This window comes from Macrosteles quadrilineatus, unplaced genomic scaffold (genome assembly GCF_028750875.1).
Source record: "Macrosteles quadrilineatus isolate MER2022 unplaced genomic scaffold, UCM_ALF_1.0 Scaffold_2__2_contigs__length_208266976, whole genome shotgun sequence".
Classification (NCBI taxonomy): Eukaryota; Metazoa; Arthropoda; class Insecta; order Hemiptera; family Cicadellidae; genus Macrosteles; species Macrosteles quadrilineatus.
In genome coordinates, this window is record NW_026542595.1 from 134,220,039 (window position 1) to 134,239,955 (window position 19,917).

The 19,917-nt window shown below is 35.4% G+C and overlaps 1 protein-coding gene across 2 annotated transcripts in view; it reads right to left on the reverse strand.

The window, feature by feature from the left end:
• Positions 1–987: 987 nt before the first annotated feature.
• The window catches only part of LOC128987193 (thyroid adenoma-associated protein homolog), a 28,569-nt gene continuing 9,639 nt past the window's right edge, over positions 988–19,917 (reverse strand). For both annotated transcript variants that reach the window (XM_054407936.1, XM_054407935.1), the window contains exons 10-26: positions 18,850–19,034; positions 17,391–17,550; positions 14,626–14,781; positions 13,753–14,055; positions 12,137–12,312; positions 11,589–11,747; positions 11,109–11,242; positions 10,605–10,754; positions 9,721–9,856; positions 9,182–9,308; positions 8,194–8,424; positions 7,237–7,509; positions 6,890–7,066; positions 5,670–6,404; positions 5,183–5,333; positions 4,232–4,398; positions 988–1,320 (exon numbers count right to left, since the gene is read on the reverse strand). In XM_054407936.1, the coding sequence (XP_054263911.1) occupies positions 1,024–1,320; positions 4,232–4,398; positions 5,183–5,333; positions 5,670–6,404; positions 6,890–7,066; positions 7,237–7,509; positions 8,194–8,424; positions 9,182–9,308; positions 9,721–9,856; positions 10,605–10,754; positions 11,109–11,242; positions 11,589–11,747; positions 12,137–12,312; positions 13,753–14,055; positions 14,626–14,781; positions 17,391–17,550; positions 18,850–19,034 (3,717 nt within the window). In that variant the 3' untranslated portion in view covers positions 988–1,023. The remainder of the gene's footprint in view (positions 1,321–4,231; positions 4,399–5,182; positions 5,334–5,669; positions 6,405–6,889; positions 7,067–7,236; positions 7,510–8,193; positions 8,425–9,181; positions 9,309–9,720; positions 9,857–10,604; positions 10,755–11,108; positions 11,243–11,588; positions 11,748–12,136; positions 12,313–13,752; positions 14,056–14,625; positions 14,782–17,390; positions 17,551–18,849; positions 19,035–19,917) is intronic.

The window sequence follows — 19,917 nt, forward strand, 5'->3', positions numbered from 1 at the left end:
TCGGTCCAAAAATGAGGGAGTAGTTCTGTTTACAAAAATCTACTTAGCGTATTATATATGTGATTTGGAAAGTGAAAAGGGACCACTTGTCGGCGATGCAAAATTTTCAGTACGGCCGACATAAGTAATTAATGTTGAAAATATCGAAATTATGTTTTTATCGATTGTTATAGCTCATTTATCATAAAACAGGACAGTATCTGTTAAAATATCGAATTGAAGACGTAAACAATCAAAATAGATCATTTTGTTAGCCTCTGCACGGTCTGAGAAAAGGTACCTCTTGTCGCTCTATGTTATTTCGCCATAACGACAAGAGGTCCCATTTCTAATATTCACTTTATAAACAGACTTTAGTCCAAAAAATGAATTGTCCTGCATTCTAGACGAAATTTAGAGAACTACAACAAAGCACAGTGTACGGAGAACAAAGTATCTCACAAATTTTGCGGTCCCGACAAGAGAGGTACCTTTTCTTATCTTATGGAGAAATAACACAGGGCCGGTCACTTTTCTGAAATGTGATTTTTATGACAAGCTTAAAACAATTATTTAAATGAAAACTACCGGGAGCTAAGACAAAAATTGGTTTTGCCTCCAAAGAGGACATTATACGCTTTCTTTTGATACCAAAATAGTTTCTTGAATAAAAAAAAAAACTATTTTATGCGTAGGCCTATTTGAAATTTTCAAAATGGTTTTTCTCAAAACAACCCTTTTACATGACAAAATTTTAAAGTCCTATAACTTTAACAAAAAAAATCGTAGATACATGGCACTTGCACCAAGTGATTCGGAATTTAATAAGGAATTCAAATATATATCTATATAAATCAAAATCAAAAATTCCCGACAAGAGGTCCCTATTCATCACATTAGATTTTTGGAGAAAGCATATTCCATGTGTTCTGCCCTACTACACCATTGATAGGGATTATGGAACCAATAAACTATACATCATTCAATAACAATTGAAGAGTCTTAAAATAAAAACATATAAACCACTTTAATAACAAAAATATGTCATAAAATATTTTTCAACTTCAACCAGTTTAGCCTGAGTCTTTGATAACCAGGGTATAAAAATTGACAAGGATCACTTGAGTCCAGTTGTAACACCTGCATCCTAGCCAGTGATACAAACTCTGCCAACGTACTTCCGTCGAGTCCCGTCTCCTTGGTGAGCCAATCTCTGAGTGGTTTATCAAGTTGAATCTTGAGCGTAGAATCACACAGCTCGTTAAACTTTTGACTGCAAATCCGACTTAGAATGTATTCTTCGTAATCACTGCTGACCTCTTCCGTGTCAAACACTTTGGCCTAAAATAAGTCAGATGGTAAGTATAGGGAGCCCTGCAAGGTGTTCTGGAAAATCTTTAGGCCTATAGGAGGAAAGACAATGTTAAAACAGGCTACCAACTTAGGATTTTAAATGTGGTCATGTACCATGTCACCGAACTGTATCCCCATTTGTCCAATTAGTGCTGAAAAACGTGGCCAAATTTGCCAGCTAAGAAAATATTAAAGAATAAAGAGTAATCGTGGTTCTTCAAGGATCTGAAATTTGATGGAGAATGAGGCTGCACAATAGGCTAGAGCTGAGCTGCTTGCTGCTTACCACAGTTAGGTCTCTTAGACTCTCTCTCTCAAAAAAGGCCTCATAGTAGGCACAGAAAGGCAATTAGCATTGTCAGGAGTTAATTTCATTTTTTTGCAAAACAAGTGAATGGATTACAAACCAAACAATACACTGCCACAACAAAGTAAATCTACATACAGATTTGTTTTTCTATTCAGTTGTTTTGCAGATTTTAGACAGGTTGCCAGATTGATCAAGGCAAATGTAAGTGGTTGTTTAATGGTATGAAACTGAAACTGGACACGACTGAGCTTGATCCCTAGTAATAAAACTTCACACACAATGAATGCTTCATGTTCATATCCATCGTACAATCATAATTTATCCATTCTTGCACTACAAAATGAATGGTTGCAATACCCATCTTAGTTAGTGACAAGTAAGACTGCTTTCATATCGAGTATCTATCTGCAATAACTGACATCTTGGCTGATTTCTAATTCTATCGGTTATTTAAAGGTTTGATTTATTTATTTTTTATACAGCCTAAAAGCTGGTTTTTCAAATAACAAATCAGTGTCGGTTACTCCCCTGTCTTCAACTTAGTAATCAGAGGAGAGCTGCATTCTCATACTGTATATCTAAAATTCCCTCATCAGTTCTAATTGAAAAAAGTAATAAGAAAAATACTCTCTTGAATCAGATTGATGATGGAAGTTAAAACTTCAAAAACTGCCCTGTAGATAATTAGTTGAAGTCAGAAGTTAGTGTCCTATACTTATTATATTAAATGGTTCAAGTAACCATAGAAATCATGATAGTCTAGACATTTAGCCCTTGCATTTATGTTTTTAAATTATCCGTTTTGAAATTCTTAGTAAAATGCTTACCAGAACTATGCGACAACTGCTGTCCGTAATGGAAAACTTGGACACAGGCCGTGGAGTAACCCTCGACCGGTTTAGAACCAGATGGAGAACGTTATACGGTAGTTACCTACAACTAAGGATGAACCGGTTGCTTCAAAGAGCAATAACCAGCGGATACCTCAGGTACGACAGAGATTACCATAGGTACTATCTAAGGAGGCGAATATTGTCCGTGTTGCCAAACACTGGTACTTGGACTCAGGAGGATAGTAATACGATGCACACAAGCGATGAAGACTTAGGTCTCATCATTGTAGCTAATGATGGAATAGTCGCAGACGTTCTGCCGACATTGATAGTAATAAATTCAGGGAGGTCAATGCAAGAACCTACTCCTGCAGCGGTTACTGATAGTCAAGATGAATCCCTAGAGCAACTGCACAGGAACCGGTTTGGCGGAGCGTTGTACTTCTCAGCTCATAAACATAGACGTGAACTTGTAAACTACAATGAACAGAGTGAGGTTTCAACTAAGCCTGACAGTATGGACATTTGATAGCAGACGGTGTTGGATGTTTTGTCAACAAGACTAAAATAAATATTTTCTAATGTATGTCTTTGAAACTTGTTTGGATGGTAAAAGGACTATATGCATTGATGGTAAGTTATAAAAGAAGGTAATTTTAATTGTTGTAATTTTCCAAATCGTAGTATGGGTGATGAAATTTGCAGGAATGATAAAACAAGCATAACATAAAAAATATTATATTGCACACAAATCTGCTGGTTATCAAATGTCTGTTGATTCTGATGAAGAGTGACTTGGCTGACAGCATTATTTGATAGCAAGTCTATTATGCTGATACAACTTATTTTTCCCCAAAAGTAAAAAAAAAAAAAAAAAAACAGGGAAGTTGGGTGGTAATAGAATGTAGAAATACAAGTACAGTAGACTCCCTCGCATTAACCAATAATCAAATTATCCGCTCTCAATCGTAAAATATTACAGTTTGTTTTAACCGACCTTGTTTTGAGAGCAGTTTGGTTTAACCATGCTCGGCGATGGGAATCATACGCTTATCTCCATAGGATGCGAATAAGAATAAGTTATTTTGTTTCTGACAGCTACTATTTTTGTAATATAATCTAGAATTATATTATCGCTTGTGTAAACAAACACAACCTGTAGGATTGGGCAGGGGAGGGGGGTTAACGACTCCAAGGTCAAGATAGTTTTTGTGATACGAGCCTCCAGTGAGGGGCTAAAAAACCATCCTGTCTCGTAACAAAATGGTTGCTTGTATCTTTAATTTGGACAAAACGTTCTCTACTGTTGGATTTGAAAAGCATTATTTAATATTACAGTACTTACTTAGGTTATTAAGATACAAATTTTTATTGACTCTTGCCCACAACTATAATTTATTCCATTGAAAGTATTTGACTTATCCGTGTTTTGTGTTTATTTGTGACTTTTCTACCAATACGAAAAAAGAGAAAGTTAGTTACAAAAAGTACAAAAAAGTAGTAGTACGAAAAAGTGTATTTTAAAATAATGCAAATACGACTTCGAAATAATGGTTGTATAAGTATTAAGTAGCACTTCATGTTTTAGGGATTGTCCATTTTAACCGACCTTTTCAGTTATCCAACCTAGGTCTAGTTCCATTAGGGTCAGTTAAGACGTCTACTGTATCAAACAAAAATGATGGTTCATTTTCCCCCAGAATTTTTGTAAATAGTATTTAAAAACTCAAACCTAAGAGTCACACTACATACATACCACATTATCCTGATTATGTCTCAACCCTGTGAACTGACCCAATGTCAAGCCCAGCACCAATGTAGCAGTCACTACAGCATTCTTCTCTGTCCTGGTCACTTGGTCTACTACTTGTGTCCAGTGGCTGTGATCACTCAACTGAATCAATGTCTTGTACATCTGCAGTCCTGTAGGACAGAATAGTAAAGATATAAATTATATTGAAAATATAAATAATTTTACACTGTAGAAATAAACGGATCATGAATCTGACACATACTTTCTTCCATTAGCTTATCAACAACCTTCATCATGGGTAAGTGGTGGGAGTAACTATGATACTTTATATGGGGAATATCATAAAAGTAGCAATAAGTTATAAACCGTAATTTTTTACAGTACCATTGTACCATTTTGTTGGACTATGGCTTGTACCATTTTGTATAGGGTTACAAGGACCAAATTTCAGAGTCAAAATCGTTCAGGCTGATTTTGTGAAAATTCAATTTTTTTTATCATAAAAAATCAAAATTTCAAAAAATGAAGAACAACTTGTAAATGTTGTTCAAAGGTTTATTGCGGACATTTTCCATCACGATTGTAAAAAACAATACACAACGTTTCGGGATCTGGAATCTGATCCCGTCCTCAGGTGAAAATACTTAACTAACACAATTGTTGTTACAACAACATAACAATATTGCAAACAACAATGTTGCAATTGTAACATTATTGTTTTTTACAATCGTGATGGAAAATGTCCGCAAAAACAACACTTTCTCCATATACTATGATGAACATTTTAGCAAAATTCCCATAGTTATGTAAAGGGGGACAAAGTAAAAAAAAACCCAAGAGTTAAACTTTTGTACAAGTCCAACATTATTTGACAGTCAAAGACACTTCAGACAATAGGATTGAACTCAATTTAAAATAAAAACTCATAAAGTTAAAGACGATTTGTCAACTTACTATTGACTGCTTGTGTTGACATCTGTAATGCACTGAAGTTCTTCACTACCAGTTCATGCAGAGGCTCGTGATATAAATAGCTTGTTTCTGAGGAAGTAAGTTCTTCCAGTAATGTACTAATGCTTGTAATATCACCTTCATTCAAGTGTTTCTGAAAGCATATTTTTATTAGACAATAGACAAAGCTTTATTGTACATAACGCTTGAACACAATAATTACAAAAGTAATTCCCAAGCTGGTACATGGTAATTTTACCTAACCTGGTAAATTTTTAATATCTACCTAACCTATGTTCCTTAATCTAAATTATCCCCCAACAAGAGTAAAGCCATTAAAATTTATCTTTACAAAAATATGAATGTTATGATATGCTTTTTTGAAGTCAAGTAAACTGGGATACCAACATATAAGCTTGTTTGTCAGATTAATGAGTGTCTCACAGGACCATTCTTAAAAAAACACCCTGTGAATTGCTAAAATACTAACCTTTGATTTCAAGAAGTCGTTGACGCAAAACAAAGCACAGGTAGCAATCTCATTGTAGGAATCTCTACACAAATCCAGCAACTTTGCCAGCAAATCCTCCTTGCATTTGTCCGATATCTCAACCCAGACTTCTTCCCAACCTCTCAACACTGATAGCAACCTAACGTTATCATCAGGATGATCTCCTTTGTTTTCAAACACATTTAAAGCTTTCTCTGCAATGACCTTGATGATTTCATGATCGTGTAACAAGAGGTATCTACAAGATTGCTTTGTGTTAAAATCGACCAGTTTGTAAAACTCACCAAAACTCTCTGAACAGCTGTAACCGCAGAGACAACTAATGAAATCCAACACTGTGTGTCGAACCTCGTATATATTATCATTTAACAGCTGACAACATAACGACACAATGTCTTTTTCTGATCTCATGGCTAACTTGAGTAACAATTCACATAAAGCAGGTCGAAGCAAACAAGATCCAAGCAGTTCAGAAGATGGAATCGGATTTAAAAGACTTTTGGATTTCTCTCTGATTTGTACCCACACAGTTTGTGGTACAAGTAAGGAATATTTATCATAGAAAATGTTGAATATATTGACCAAAGCTTGTAATTCTGGGACACTGAGCTTCTTGTCAAATAAACCTATTAATTTTTCAATCCAGGTTTCTATTTGGTCCTTGAAAAACAAATGGTTGACCTTGAGATCAGATTGCTTCAGGAAGAATGCCACCTGTAATGAAAAAAAATGTTATTGAGTTCAATAATTTTAACCAGTTTCATTTCTAAAAAAATTCTCAACTTTCAGACTTTGAGACGTTTCCTGATAGTTTATGGACCTAAATATCATGGAATCAGCTTAGAAAATGTTTAAGGAAAAGGTTTGCGAAAATTTAGTATTAAATATCTTGCAGGCACTAAAATGTCTGGTCTAGTGGTTGGTCATTTTCATTACTATCAAACTGCGGATTTTATGTCATACTGCACCATTCTTTAACACGTTGCCTACCGCTCATCACACTCTTCTGTATAGTATGCCTTATATCACCTGGTAGTAAATGTGTTAAGGTTAAGCTAACTTATTCACAAACTTGATAACAAAATATTCAGTTGGTGTCCTCGGCCACCACAGACGTTTTCTTACTGTAAGTAATAAGAATAAAAAGTTAGAACCGTACTTAAGCCCAACAAACTTATGACAAAAACAGATTTACTTACTTGTAAATGTAAGCCATGCCTGAAATTGGTAGATATATCAGGCCGGGTGACTTGTTGTATGACATTGTCAAAGTGGGAAAGAGACATGAGGGCTACCATTGCTCTGGCTGCCAGTGTCCTGGTCTTGTATATGTTGCTGCCAGAACACACTACTATGTCCGGTATATACTGGGTCAACTGTCACAGGATAAAAAATATTGAATTGGAATTTAAAAAATAATAATAATGACTACAATGACTAAATTATAAACTGTAAATGACTTAGAACACCACACCTGACATACCCAGCTTTGCTGGTTCAATTGTAAACATTTATGTGAAAATAAATAAATCATTGACTTGACTACCTGTACGTTAGAGTCAGTGCCTTCCAGAGACGATGGGTAAAGCCGTCCCAGTATGAGCAGAACCGGGTACAACGAAGGATGCAATTTTGAGCCCGACTGAGAAGCTTTCTGCAGCTCTAGTTGAAAGAAGTCAAACAGCTTCGGATACCGCTGGAAGAATATCCTCCCTGTCATCTTGTTCTTCCAGGAGAGACTGTCTTGACTCTTGGATCTCGGAACTCCAAACACTCGAGTCATCAAAGCGCTCAGAAGCAACGTTGCTGAGTTTCTTTCCTATGGCAAAACCATAAATTGTAAATAAGGCTTGACAATACTGTTAGTGATGAAAATTCTACCACAAATTTTAAATCAATGTGCTGCAATAAAATAGAGAATCATATGTGAATAACAAAAATTATTCTAATTTGGTCTCAGAAGCCATCCTGTGCAGTCATAAAAGTTCTATTGCCTTTGGCTCATTCTTATTATGTTCTAGCTCCTGAAACATTATCTTATCTGTGTGTTTTACCAGCTATGACTGGATTTGCTTATGTTGTAGGTTTTATTCTACCAGTGGACCAGATCAGATTTTAGATCCTAAAACAGAAAAACTTTTTCCGTTTTTCCCTAATGGTGATAGACAATTTTACCTTAATTTAGTTCGATTAGGATTATTTATTATGTATAAGGATAAGGATAAGGATAAGCTAGCTTACCTGGTAGACAGAGCCCAAATTAGCTATGGTAAAACACACATGAAACACATAACACAAAGCAGTAAAACTTAATATTTTGTCCCAGTTAGGGACTTTATTAGGAGAGTGAAGAAAGAAGACTGGTAGTTAGAGTTCAAATTAAAAAGTTCCACAACAGTGCTGCCAACTGTAGTTTAAGTTGAAATAACAATTTATTTTTGCTGTGTACATCTATTTACACACACTCATATATACTAAAAGTTTACTAGTGCATTCGACTTACCATCCAGTTGCTGGCTGAGAACGCAGAGATGGTGACGATGAACGCACGTTCCACACAGACAGATACAGCCTCCCCAAGCTGTGTACTGCGGAACAGCGCGCGCAGGATGTTGAGTGCATGAGTGTGAGTGGTGGGGGGCGCAGACGCACACTCAGCCAAAGCTAGCAGACAACTCACCCACCCTTCCACTGACAACGGACCTTGTACCTCCATCTGGGTACAGATCAGAGCCTGCAATATAAAGATGGAAATTTGTAAATATTTTTAGATGTAATGGTTGGGTTAAATTGTCAGCAAAAATAATTGAACTGTAAAAAGGTTTTGTTAAAAATATAATCCAGGTGACTGATTAGTGATTATTTTGGGGATGGGTAGAGTTCAGCAAATAGATACAGAAACAAAAGATAAAAAAAAACACTGATATTTTACAATGATATAGGACTTTTACAGAGAGTAGATTGAAGAGAAGTGTTAATTTGAATACAACAGGGAGAAGTGTTTTGAACTTCTTGTGTTTGAACTCACTACTATAGCTTTTAATGTTGACATTGTTGACTAAAATATCTCTTTAATCTACTCTCTGAAGGAATCCTATATTAGGAGGAAACATTAGTTTTATGTTTTGTAGTATGACCTGTTAGATGTTTCCTCTGGACACTAATTTTCTAATTTTTCATTAAATGAAATTAAAAACCTTCTTTATTGAGGCGAACTTAGGACCTCATGGTCCTTTCTTACAGTACTCTTTCGCGTACTTTCATGTACTCTATCCCTCTTCCTCTTCTAATCAATTCCTGAACCAGTACAAAGAAATTTGTATTGCGTAGGACAGTATTGCTTGGCTATGGCTGGTTATGTTGAGAAATAAACACACACAAACATACTCGACAGAGCAGTCATGTTTCTGGAGGTAAAATAAGAAAACACATTAAATAGTACCGAGTTTAAAACATGTATCAAATTTGATTACTATAAATCTAATACATGCCTGAATCATGAAAGGTATCCCAGCACTTCTCCTTGTAGCACAAAGAGTCTCTTCATTGTTGCTGATCTCATCCATTGTGTCTTTCAACCATTTCAATGGCAACTGCTGGAGAGTCCCCATTGGGAGTCTGAAAATAGGAAGATTAATCAGATGTATGAACACTTTTGTGTTGATCAAAGTAACTCACATTAACTCAACTATAGACAGAGGATCTAAATCTTCATGTTCCACACTGGAATTTCAAAAGTAAACAATGATTGATATTGCTATCTGTAGCAACAAAAAGTGTAACCAGAATGTTTTACACAACCGTTTACTTTAGTTACATTTACTCTGTTGGCATTTTGATCAAGTTTGTTAACAACCAATCACTAGTAGAAAATTGAAATTACCACTGACTTCTAAAATTAGGAGGTAGAATTGAGATTCCACAGTCAGCGGAGGGAAGAGTAACTGTTATTACAATAAAGCCTGTTGCTAAGCTTGGGTAAAGCTACTAGTTATACTAAAATGAACCAAATCTTTAAGCACTTAGTTACCTCCAAAGACGAGACACCAGTTTGCAGAAGCCGACATAAGCCTGTTCAAAAGCTCCTCTATGTTTGGTTTCAGCCAGAAGTGTTGTCAAATGGTTTCCAATCCTCAAAATATCCTTTTCTTCCAACAGTCCTGCTTCTGAAACATGAAATGTACTTTCAGACCTAAGTAAGTAATAAGTTATTTGTAATAGCTATACAGTTTAGTAGGTATGGATAGCTGGGTAGTTGAGTGATTGTAGTGCTTGCATAACAATCCAAAGGTAGCCGATTTCATCCTGAGAACAGTCAGAAACTTTTGATGGTTCAAAACTGGCCCAGCTGTCCTTTATACACTTTTAATAAACCATCCTGATTTAAGAAGCCGCGGGCCCTAGTCAGTAACAAGCTACACAAGGCACATCACAACATTCTAAGCTCCACCACTCATTCATCACTCATTTTTGGGTTACAATATGACTAGTTCCATTCCCATCTGAAAAAAGTTTTTTTCTGAAAAGAAGCAGAATGTTTCAGTCTCTAAAATTTAGGAAGAGCTTTAAATAAACTTCTTGAAATATTTTAGGGTCTTTACAAGACGAGAATATCATGATATTTCTGCAACCGTGAAATAATCAGAATGTTGCTGTCATTATGAAATATCATCTAATCCTTGCTGCATGTAAAAATATTCACATTATAAATGAAATTTTATAAAAACTTCTTTAGATTTGGTACTTGATTTTTGAGAATTCAGATTCAAGATTCAATTCAATCTATTCATTAAAGAAATTTATAATAGAATGGCTGAGATTCAGCAATGAATATGTGAATTTGAAACAATCCTAGATTTACCAAACATGCCCTTGTATCCTTCAATTTGAAACCTATGGATCAAAACAGAATACCTTGTGGTGTTGTGGCAATGCTACATTCTTCAGCTAGATGACCAAGCAACAGAGACACTTCTTTGACAGTTCTCCAAGAACACAACAACACCATCTGCGACGTCACTCCCTCCACCCCCTCCTGCTCACCACCACACACGTCAGACGGATCTGGTGGACAAAGAGTTATTACACATTACAGTTAACAACAATTAATAGATAGTTTATAATGATACATATTGTTGTCTGAGATTTAAAAACGGGTACAGTAGACCATTATCCAGATTCCTGACGGTTGTCCTGACGTCTATTTAGTTAAAATGAGGAAGTCAAATAGGAGGCTACTGTTTAGTTTTGTACCTAAATGTTTGGTAAATGCACACAATGTTTTCCACACCTGCTTTAATAAGTGCCCTATGATATCAATCACCACTTATAGTTCCTTTTAGTGGAATACCTTAAAGACTACAACTGGCCCCAAACAAAACTAAAAGTCTATAGATATATGGTCCTCATGTTACCCACCAAAGTCAAAGTCCATGGGGAGATGTCCCTCGGGCGAGTCACTGTTGACGACTGAGGCTACTGCAGCACTACAGCTGAAACTTAGCTCTACCAATCTTCTGATCAGCTGTCTCCACATCTCGCTGTTGCAACTCCTGAACACAAAGAGAGAAAGCAGACAATGTTAGTTCTTTTAGTTGTAATAAATTTAGAAAAGTACTAAAAGATTACTACTACTACTTTTGTGACTTCAAAATTGTTTTAAAATTGACTCAGATACAATTTTTTGGTCTAAATGTACATAAACTAATGATGCTTTCTATCAAAAGAGCGATGGTAGACAAGGAAAGACTAGGGTTTAGGGGAAACATTAAAAAAATACTAATAGCTCAAAAGGACACAAAATTAAAAACGTGGAATTCAATAAATTGTATAGTGTACAAAACTTAATTCTCAAAATGTCTTAGGAATCTTGAGTTCTTTCAGATTACTGATACTTACTTGAGGTCAGCCTGAGTCAGCATTAGTCTGATGGTAAACAGCAGTCCGTGAAGAGGTGCTGAGGAAGCGGCTTTCAGTAAGTTCTCTTCAGCCACAGCCAACTGGCGAGTCAGTTCATCCGCAACTATCATTACTAGGTAGTACACGCCTTTGTATTCTCTGAAATATAACACATAAAAATGAATGGGAGCTTAAACAAAAGTAAATTGAAATGTCGACTTATTCACAGTATTTCAGTAGTTCTAATCATAACACTCAAACTGTTTTATGTTTCAACAGAATGCCATTTTCACACACCTTGGGAATAATGTTAATTTTGCTTGAGTACTTTAGCTAATAGCTATAATAGAAGGGGTCGGATTGTTTGTTTGATGTGCTGACATACACTGGAAAACATGATTTTTTAATATTTGTATATCTGGATTAAATTACATTACAAAATAACCTATATTTAAAAACTTAACATTCGCTGCTAGACTTCCCTATATGATGATGATTGTATAAAAAAAAAACTTAGGATTAAATTAGCTTCCACATGAAAGACTTACATGACGTTATGGTTACAAAATGGATACTTGTCCAAGATGGCCGCCCACGCTGCGTCTGACAGCGGTGTGTGAGACAGAGTGGTGAGGAGATACGCAGCGGACAGACTCTCGGGTGGCTTCACACCTCCAGCGTATTGTAGACCTTTACGGATGACGTTCAACACTGTTGACGGCTCCTGAGGAATAAGATCAAAATATAATAACATAACCTAGAGTCATTAGGCCTAACATTTTATTCACACCATTTTCCAAACGGAAACATTTATTACAGGTTGTATTGTTTATCTGAAGAGTTTAGTTAGTGTACTCACTTTGAAGACCTAATTAGGGTGTTTTGTGAGGATGGCTTACTTGAATGGAAAAGAATCCAAACTGTCAGAAAAACCACAATACTTTAAAATATTTCACTATCACTAACAGCATTTTCACCTAAGTATCCTTAGCAAATCAGATTTTTTGTCCTTTATTGATTGATTAGTTACTTGTAAAAAATTGAGATATCTGTTGGATGGAATAAATAAATCAATCAAAATTCATGTTTTCAGCCCCTGGACTCTATTGTTAATGTTAAGACAATAATAGGTTTTTTACATACCCCAATCAAATAGTCATGTAGGCTGTTGAGCAATATAGTTTATTGGACTATTTGACTGAGGTATGTAAAAAACCTATTATTGCCCTAACCTAAATAAATAAGAAATCCTAAGCCCCTAGATCCTTGTGCTCAATGTTACATCCTGGAAGACTACTTTTTTCAAAGTTAATTATTTTTTTCATTTGATTGAAAAGATTATGATAGATATTTTCTTTCTTGATTAGTAAAATCTACAGAGATGTCACTATACGTTTCGGGATATGGAATCTGATCATGAAGTTCCATTCCTTTGTTCATCACTTTTAAGACAATGGCACGAGCCTAGGTGCATATTGAAAACTAAATGATTATTATAAAACAGATTGAGATGGTTTGTGACGCTAGCTTTGCTATTGAGTAGGATTAGCTATTTATTTAATCAATACCATTATTTGCATTTGTAAAAACCCAGTTATCAAGGATTGATGGACTTAGTTTTGAACCATAAAAAACTACTTAGTTTTTACAAGATTAACTGGTGATCTTTTGATAGTAGCAATTAAATTTGAATATTTTTAGATTTGAACCTCTATAAGTCTTGTCAGGACTTGTCAATTGAGCAGTGCGTACCTGTGGCTACAGCAGGTACTTTATTTTTTTTCTTTGTACTTTATTTTTTATGTTTTATCCAAACGTACGTGTGAGGGTGTTTAATTTTTCAACGACCTCAATATGAGTGAAAATTTATATTTTTGACAAAGATCTGAAGAAGGTGACATAATTGGCCAAACAATTTTCATAGAGGAGGTATAAGAATCACAAAAAAACCAAGATAAATTTACCTCTTATTTACTTTTTATAAGTCTCTCATTAAGATAATTGTCTATTGACATCCCTTTGCACACCCTAACCTACCAACGTCCTAGCCTATGGCTAGTCATGTATCTTAAACTGATTGGTTAAACCAGAAATTTTCTACTGTCCAATAATGTAAATGGAAAATCGTTGTTTATTTATTTGATTATTCCCATCACAAACTAACCTTAAACTCCTCCAACAATCCTGGTGTGTTAGTCAGCAGTCTGACGGCCATAGCCTTGACATCTTCATAACTATCAGCCAGACATGCCAACAGGGCGGCCTGTAGCAGAGGGGTTGCCTGGGGACGCAGGGACAGCAGCAGGTGTAGAGCTGACACCCGTCGGCTGTGAGTCGCCCCGGGGAACAAACTGTCTACACAGACGTCCTGCAACTGTTGGTAACACTGACTGTACGACAACAGCTGACCAGAGGTGTCTGATCGCCTCTGTAGTGCCTGGTGACTGTCGTTGAACCGTTTAACGAACTGGAACAAACACAATCATTTAGTCAATCACTAAGATCACTAATGATAAGAGTAGAATGGATTTATGTGTATTTTGGGAAAACATGAGTGAAAGGCGATCCTAGAACTGAGATTTAAGTAGCTTTGCTATTGACTTTTAAAGAGGCACTTCCCTTAACGAGAAACAATTTGAAAAGTCACTTCAGACCAATTTAATATAATTTTCAAAATATTAAGAATATTACTGACATTTCTGCCTCAACACCAAACTTGCAACTCTATAATTAAAATAAAATCTAGATTTCTATATGCAGTAAAATTAATTATTTACACTTAGATGCATCAGCTAAAAGGCTGCTTGGCACAAACACAGGATTTATATGATAGAACTAAAACCTCAGGATTGTGCTCTTTCTCCCATTTCGTAAGTGGCATAAAACAATAATGAATCTCACTATAGTATGACAAATCTTTAGTCTATTATTTACTCTACAGTATTGACTTTTCACAAAAAACAGAGTGCATCTTTTTTCAGAATGTCAATGGTAATTTTTATTACAACTGTCAGGTCAAGTAGTGATAGCAGTAAACCTTGTTCAGGAGAGCAATGTTGCGTTGTCTAGCCGCAGGACATTCCCAGTGCAGGTTGTAAGAGACGTATTCCGTCACTAAACGTAGCTCGTTTGTTGTAAACACTTCCGAGGACTTCGGGGCCTCCACGATCAGAGAGAGGCAGGACAGGCGAGTCTAAATCACAATGATTAGATTTTTACAAGCCTGACTGTCATGGGCTACAAAACAACAACAAAATGTAACCTACAGTGCCACATTCCTAGATTAGATGTATGAAATGTTGAATGACATCAAATGGCTGTCTGAATCAAGGAAAATCCTTATTAATAGGTTCACAGCTTTAGCCAGTAGTTCCTTGAAAACAAAATTACCTCAATTAAATTTCTACACATAGCACAGTAAAAGTCTTATCTATATAATTAAAATTAGAGTTTTGTCTGTACATTGCTCAAAATTATAAATTTTTAGATTATTTTTCCATTTTATACATTTAAGAAGCCAAAACAAGTCTCATCTCTATTTCTGTCTGTTGGTCTGTCCGTTACGGCACAAGAGGCATTTTACGCGGCCTTCTCCTGAAAAACGAGAGTACCTATGAAGATCCAAATAATTTTAATGTATTCACTGGATTGGCGAGATTGTCTTTAGCCATTAAAATATGGCCTCACTATTTTTTAAATAAAATGACGGATGTTTAAAAACCCAATTTCGTGAAATGTTTGTCAAGTTTTCTCCCAATGTCCATCACATAATCATCTATGAAATAAAGAACAGCTGTTCGGATCAAGATTATTTTTTCTAGCTGTCACTAATATGTTTACATTAAATGTTGTTTACAAATACCGCAAACATTTCCAATAACGTTTTGAAAACAAAATCCAAAACCAAGTGAAATTAAAAACGATTTTCCTTACATAAAGGATTTAATCAATCGAAAGTTAAATAATGTCTATTGTAACCGTAAATGAAATTAGAGATTCTTTGTGTATAAAATTGTTTTGAAGTTCTGATAACCGGGAAAAAGACCTTGAATCAGTGTTGTATAGGGCTGGGAACTTACATTTATAAAATAATCGTCGCCAATAGCTTACTAACAAGGTTTTCACTCATTGACGGCGTTTCAATGGCGGTTGTGTGAAGTGTAAAGTGAAAAATCATAACTGCAGTAGGTGATTGTAACAGAGGTTTGCCGGTTTCCGGATGATGCTAAACTCGCTTTTCCAATGTGTCACATTCGGTTTCTACTCACCGCTATGTGCTGCAATCGCTGGACCATACAGCCAATAAGCCCATAGACTGTATCTTGGGTACGTAGGCCTACCCAATTATTCATGACAACCTATTCGACGACGATCCTTGATACCGGTACTTTTCCCTACAATACATGACCTACCTACTTGGGAAATCAAATTAAAAACGTTAAAAAACACAACATTGTGTGATTTTTTCACATTTCCTTCTTATGTTAACTACATATACGAAACATAGTTTAAAATAGAGAATACGCAATCTTTTAAATAACAAAAAGTTGTTTGGATGAGGTTGTTTTGTTCAAACTGTCACCAAAATGTTAACGTTAACATTAAAAGTTTTTTACAAATTCGACAACTTTTTGTCAGAAAATCCAAAACCAAGAGGGATCAATAGCCTCGGAACTGGATTAACGCATTCAATTGGTCGGATGTACTATAGTTCTTAAATGTAAACGTTGGTTTTTGGTATTGGTTTTTTCCTTAGAACCGGTGGTATCAACAAGAATAAGAATAATTTTTACGTACCAACACATCACTATTTAGTATTTACAAATTAGTTATCGTTAGTGTTGCACCTTATTTATTACAGTAGTATTCAATTTAACTGATGTCTTACTGTATATTATTAGGATTAGGATTTATTACTGCATTATATTAGGTTTATATATAATAGTTTTGCCAGCACATCTGAAAATATGCAAACCAATTGCTGTTCTTTATATAATAAGGTTTCAACTTCAACTGACTACGATAAGATTCCTGTGTGTAAAACGGGCACACAGCTAGTAATAATATGTAATAATAATAATACTTCAAAAAAAGTCCAAAGAAAGAGAACATGACGTATTTTGCTTGGACCTGAGCTTGAGCTAGTAAGTATAACCTTTGGCTATGAATACTGAATAGTGGAATAGACAAACACAATAAAAATATAGACCGTCAGCTGTGCTGCGGTTAGCAGAAGTTTTGGCGTCCACCGCTAGGTTTGCCGTGTAGTTATGGCGCACACCGCTGCAGCGTCTGCTGGTCGCATACGGCTCCTGGGCTTTTCGTCTGCAGCGGTGTGCGCCTTAACTACACGGCAAACCCTAGCGGTGGGCGCCGGAACCTTCCTTTGACAGTCTATATTTATTCTATTTGTCTATGATAATAGTTAGTAAACATTTCATTCACATGTTAAAGTTATCATCAGTTTTAGAAACAAATTAATATAGTTAAATTAAGCCACCAACAGATTGTTCTGATGTAAATTACTGGTTTCCATTGAATTTCCATTGTTAACCGAGCCAATCTAAATAAAAACTTGTTGTAACTAACAGTATATTTTACATTACATCAACTATCTCAGTAACAAAAACTACCAAAATATAATTTCAGACACTAGCACACTCTAGGAGTGGCACATTCAACTACTTTTTATGAATAAAAAATTGTTCTCAGCTGGTCCATGTAGATGGCATGTCTACTTCATTAGGCCTATCCAAGTCAATGGTACGTCTAGTAGATTTTTAGTCAATTAACAAGTCATACCTGATCATCCGTGTGATTTATAGCTGAGCGGAGTGTGTCGTAACTGACCACCCCCCTCCACATGTCGTCGTCTGCTCCGCTAGTGTCCAAGAAGCCAGTCTTGTGAGACAGGCAGAGGCAGAGTAGAGTGGTGCCAAGACTGACTTGTCCCTCCGGCAACCTGGCCAAACAAACTTATAAAATTTATTTATAACTAGCTGCTATACCTGTGCTTTGCAACAGTGGCGTAGCGAGTGGAGGAGTCGGTCCAGGGCGGCAAGCACTAGGGGGCAGGGACGGTGCCAGGCTAGGTTTTTTTTTTACTATGTTGGAGGTAGGGGGGAAGGAAGGTGACGGGGAGGGGGGAGGTTTGGCCCGAGAGTATTTGTTATGTTATTTGTTGTTGTTTATCTGAGAGGTTATGTTTATTGTGCCGCGTGCGCTGGTATTGTTGTTGTTAATTTATTTTATTAATATACCTCATCTGTTTCTTTAGAAGTGTTGATTAGTGCTAATAATGAAGGAACTATTAATTCGGTAAAAAATATTTCTATTTCTACAAAGTAATCAAATAAGTATGCGGATGGTGAGGTGGTAAATTTTGAACTGAGAGTTGAGTTAAAGCTGCTAGGCCCGCCATAACCCTATTTAGTTATTACACGATGTCAAAAATCCAGTAAAAGTAGGAAAGTATTTATGTTTGTACTGTTCAATTATGACTAAATGCTTAAACGTCACCAACATCTACCCGCCATTTGTAAATTCGCATCCTTTGCTCAGTTCCCGCTGTTTACGTACACTTGGTAATTAAAGCTATCCTGTATTGAGGAGATTTCTAAGTAAGGAAATTAGAACTTACCGTCCAATGAACTTTAATTTAAATTCATGTTTTTATTTTCAAACATCCTAATCAAATAGGTTGAATATAATAAACCCAATTAAAATATCAATTCATGTTTTAAAATTTATTATGTCTGGATTGCATAAAAACGCTAGTTTGCAGTTATTATTTTTAATTTTTTTTTTATTAAAATAAATTAAAGTTAAATTTTCTCTTAAGTGGCATTGTAGACAACAAATTCACACATTCAGGGATAACTTCTATGTTTGCCATGCAATAGGCCTTTAATACCATTGGCAATACTCTGTCTGTTTCAACTCAAAATACCAACCCATCTCATTAAAAAAATAAAAAATTAGTCAAACTAACTCAATAACCTTTGCAAGGGTTACAAGGACAGTTGATGTAACACATGGCAATAAACATAATGTTTCCAATGACGGTACCATGTTACTTGATGTTTTAGGGTGATAGTATGATCTCTCATAACGTACTACACTATTAAATGTGAAACGGAAAGATCCATCAACAAGCTCTTTGAGATAAATCAAACATTGATAAAAAAAAAAAACACCAAGAGCAAATTAGGCAATCTAGCAGTGAATCCATTTAGTTTCAGATGTTACAATGACTACTCACTTGAGGATGTACTGAACCAAGTTGTCAGAGATGGCCAAAGCTTTTCCCAAGACCTGCTGTAAAGGCACCGAAGGATTCTGGTCCAGACGTTGAAGAAGAGGTTTGATCCACAACTGTGTCCACTCATCTTTGTCCGAGACTTCATTGTAGTGATGCCTCATGAATTCTTGAAAAGCATTGACAGCCTGAGAAGTAAACATGACAAAATACTTCCTTCAGAGAAAATTCGTAGACGCAATTCTTAATGGTACCAACAATGTCCTTAGTAGATAAAAAAATATACAATAGCCTATTACAATTTTGTGTGAATAATATGGTTGTTTTGATTTTCAAGATGTTTGACAACATTTTCTGAACTAAAAAATAAAGAAATATACTTTACATCAGGGCTAAATAATGATAATGCAGTAAAGAAAACCAATAAAAACCAAGGGAATGTAAAAAAATCCAAATGTTGCAAAAACTAAACTATTGTATTTCAACCAAAATCTGAACTCTAATCAATAACAGATATACCTATTATTTTTTACTACAGTGACTCGAACAAATGAATATATGAATAGTTACCAACAAACATTACACCAAATTTTTTGCATCCAAACCCAAACCAGAGTCCGGCTAATCAGGGAACTTATTTTTTAGATTGCCAAATGGAATGATCATGAATGCAGTAAAATTGTAAATTATAATGTATTTTTACAAATTTAAATGGTTATATGTTTGCTAAATATGTTTACCTATCTGCATTACTTCTACTTTTCTTTTCAATGCTTATGTTTCACAATTTCGTTCATGGTCTAACTCTTTTTCAGTATTCCTTTTGAGCAAAACATTGCAACTCTTCCTTCATCCATCTGATCTCCATACAATTAATGTACCCTGCTAGTATAAAAAAAATTGAAAAAAAGTTATAATAATTCAAGAGTCAAACAAGTTTTAAAAATACAAAAATAAAACATGAACTACATAGTAATTTATTAAGAGAATATACATTTTTCATTCGTTCATACTTTTTTTTTAGTTTAAAATTGGTGGTGTCCAAGCTATTTTTAATAGCTTTCCCATTCA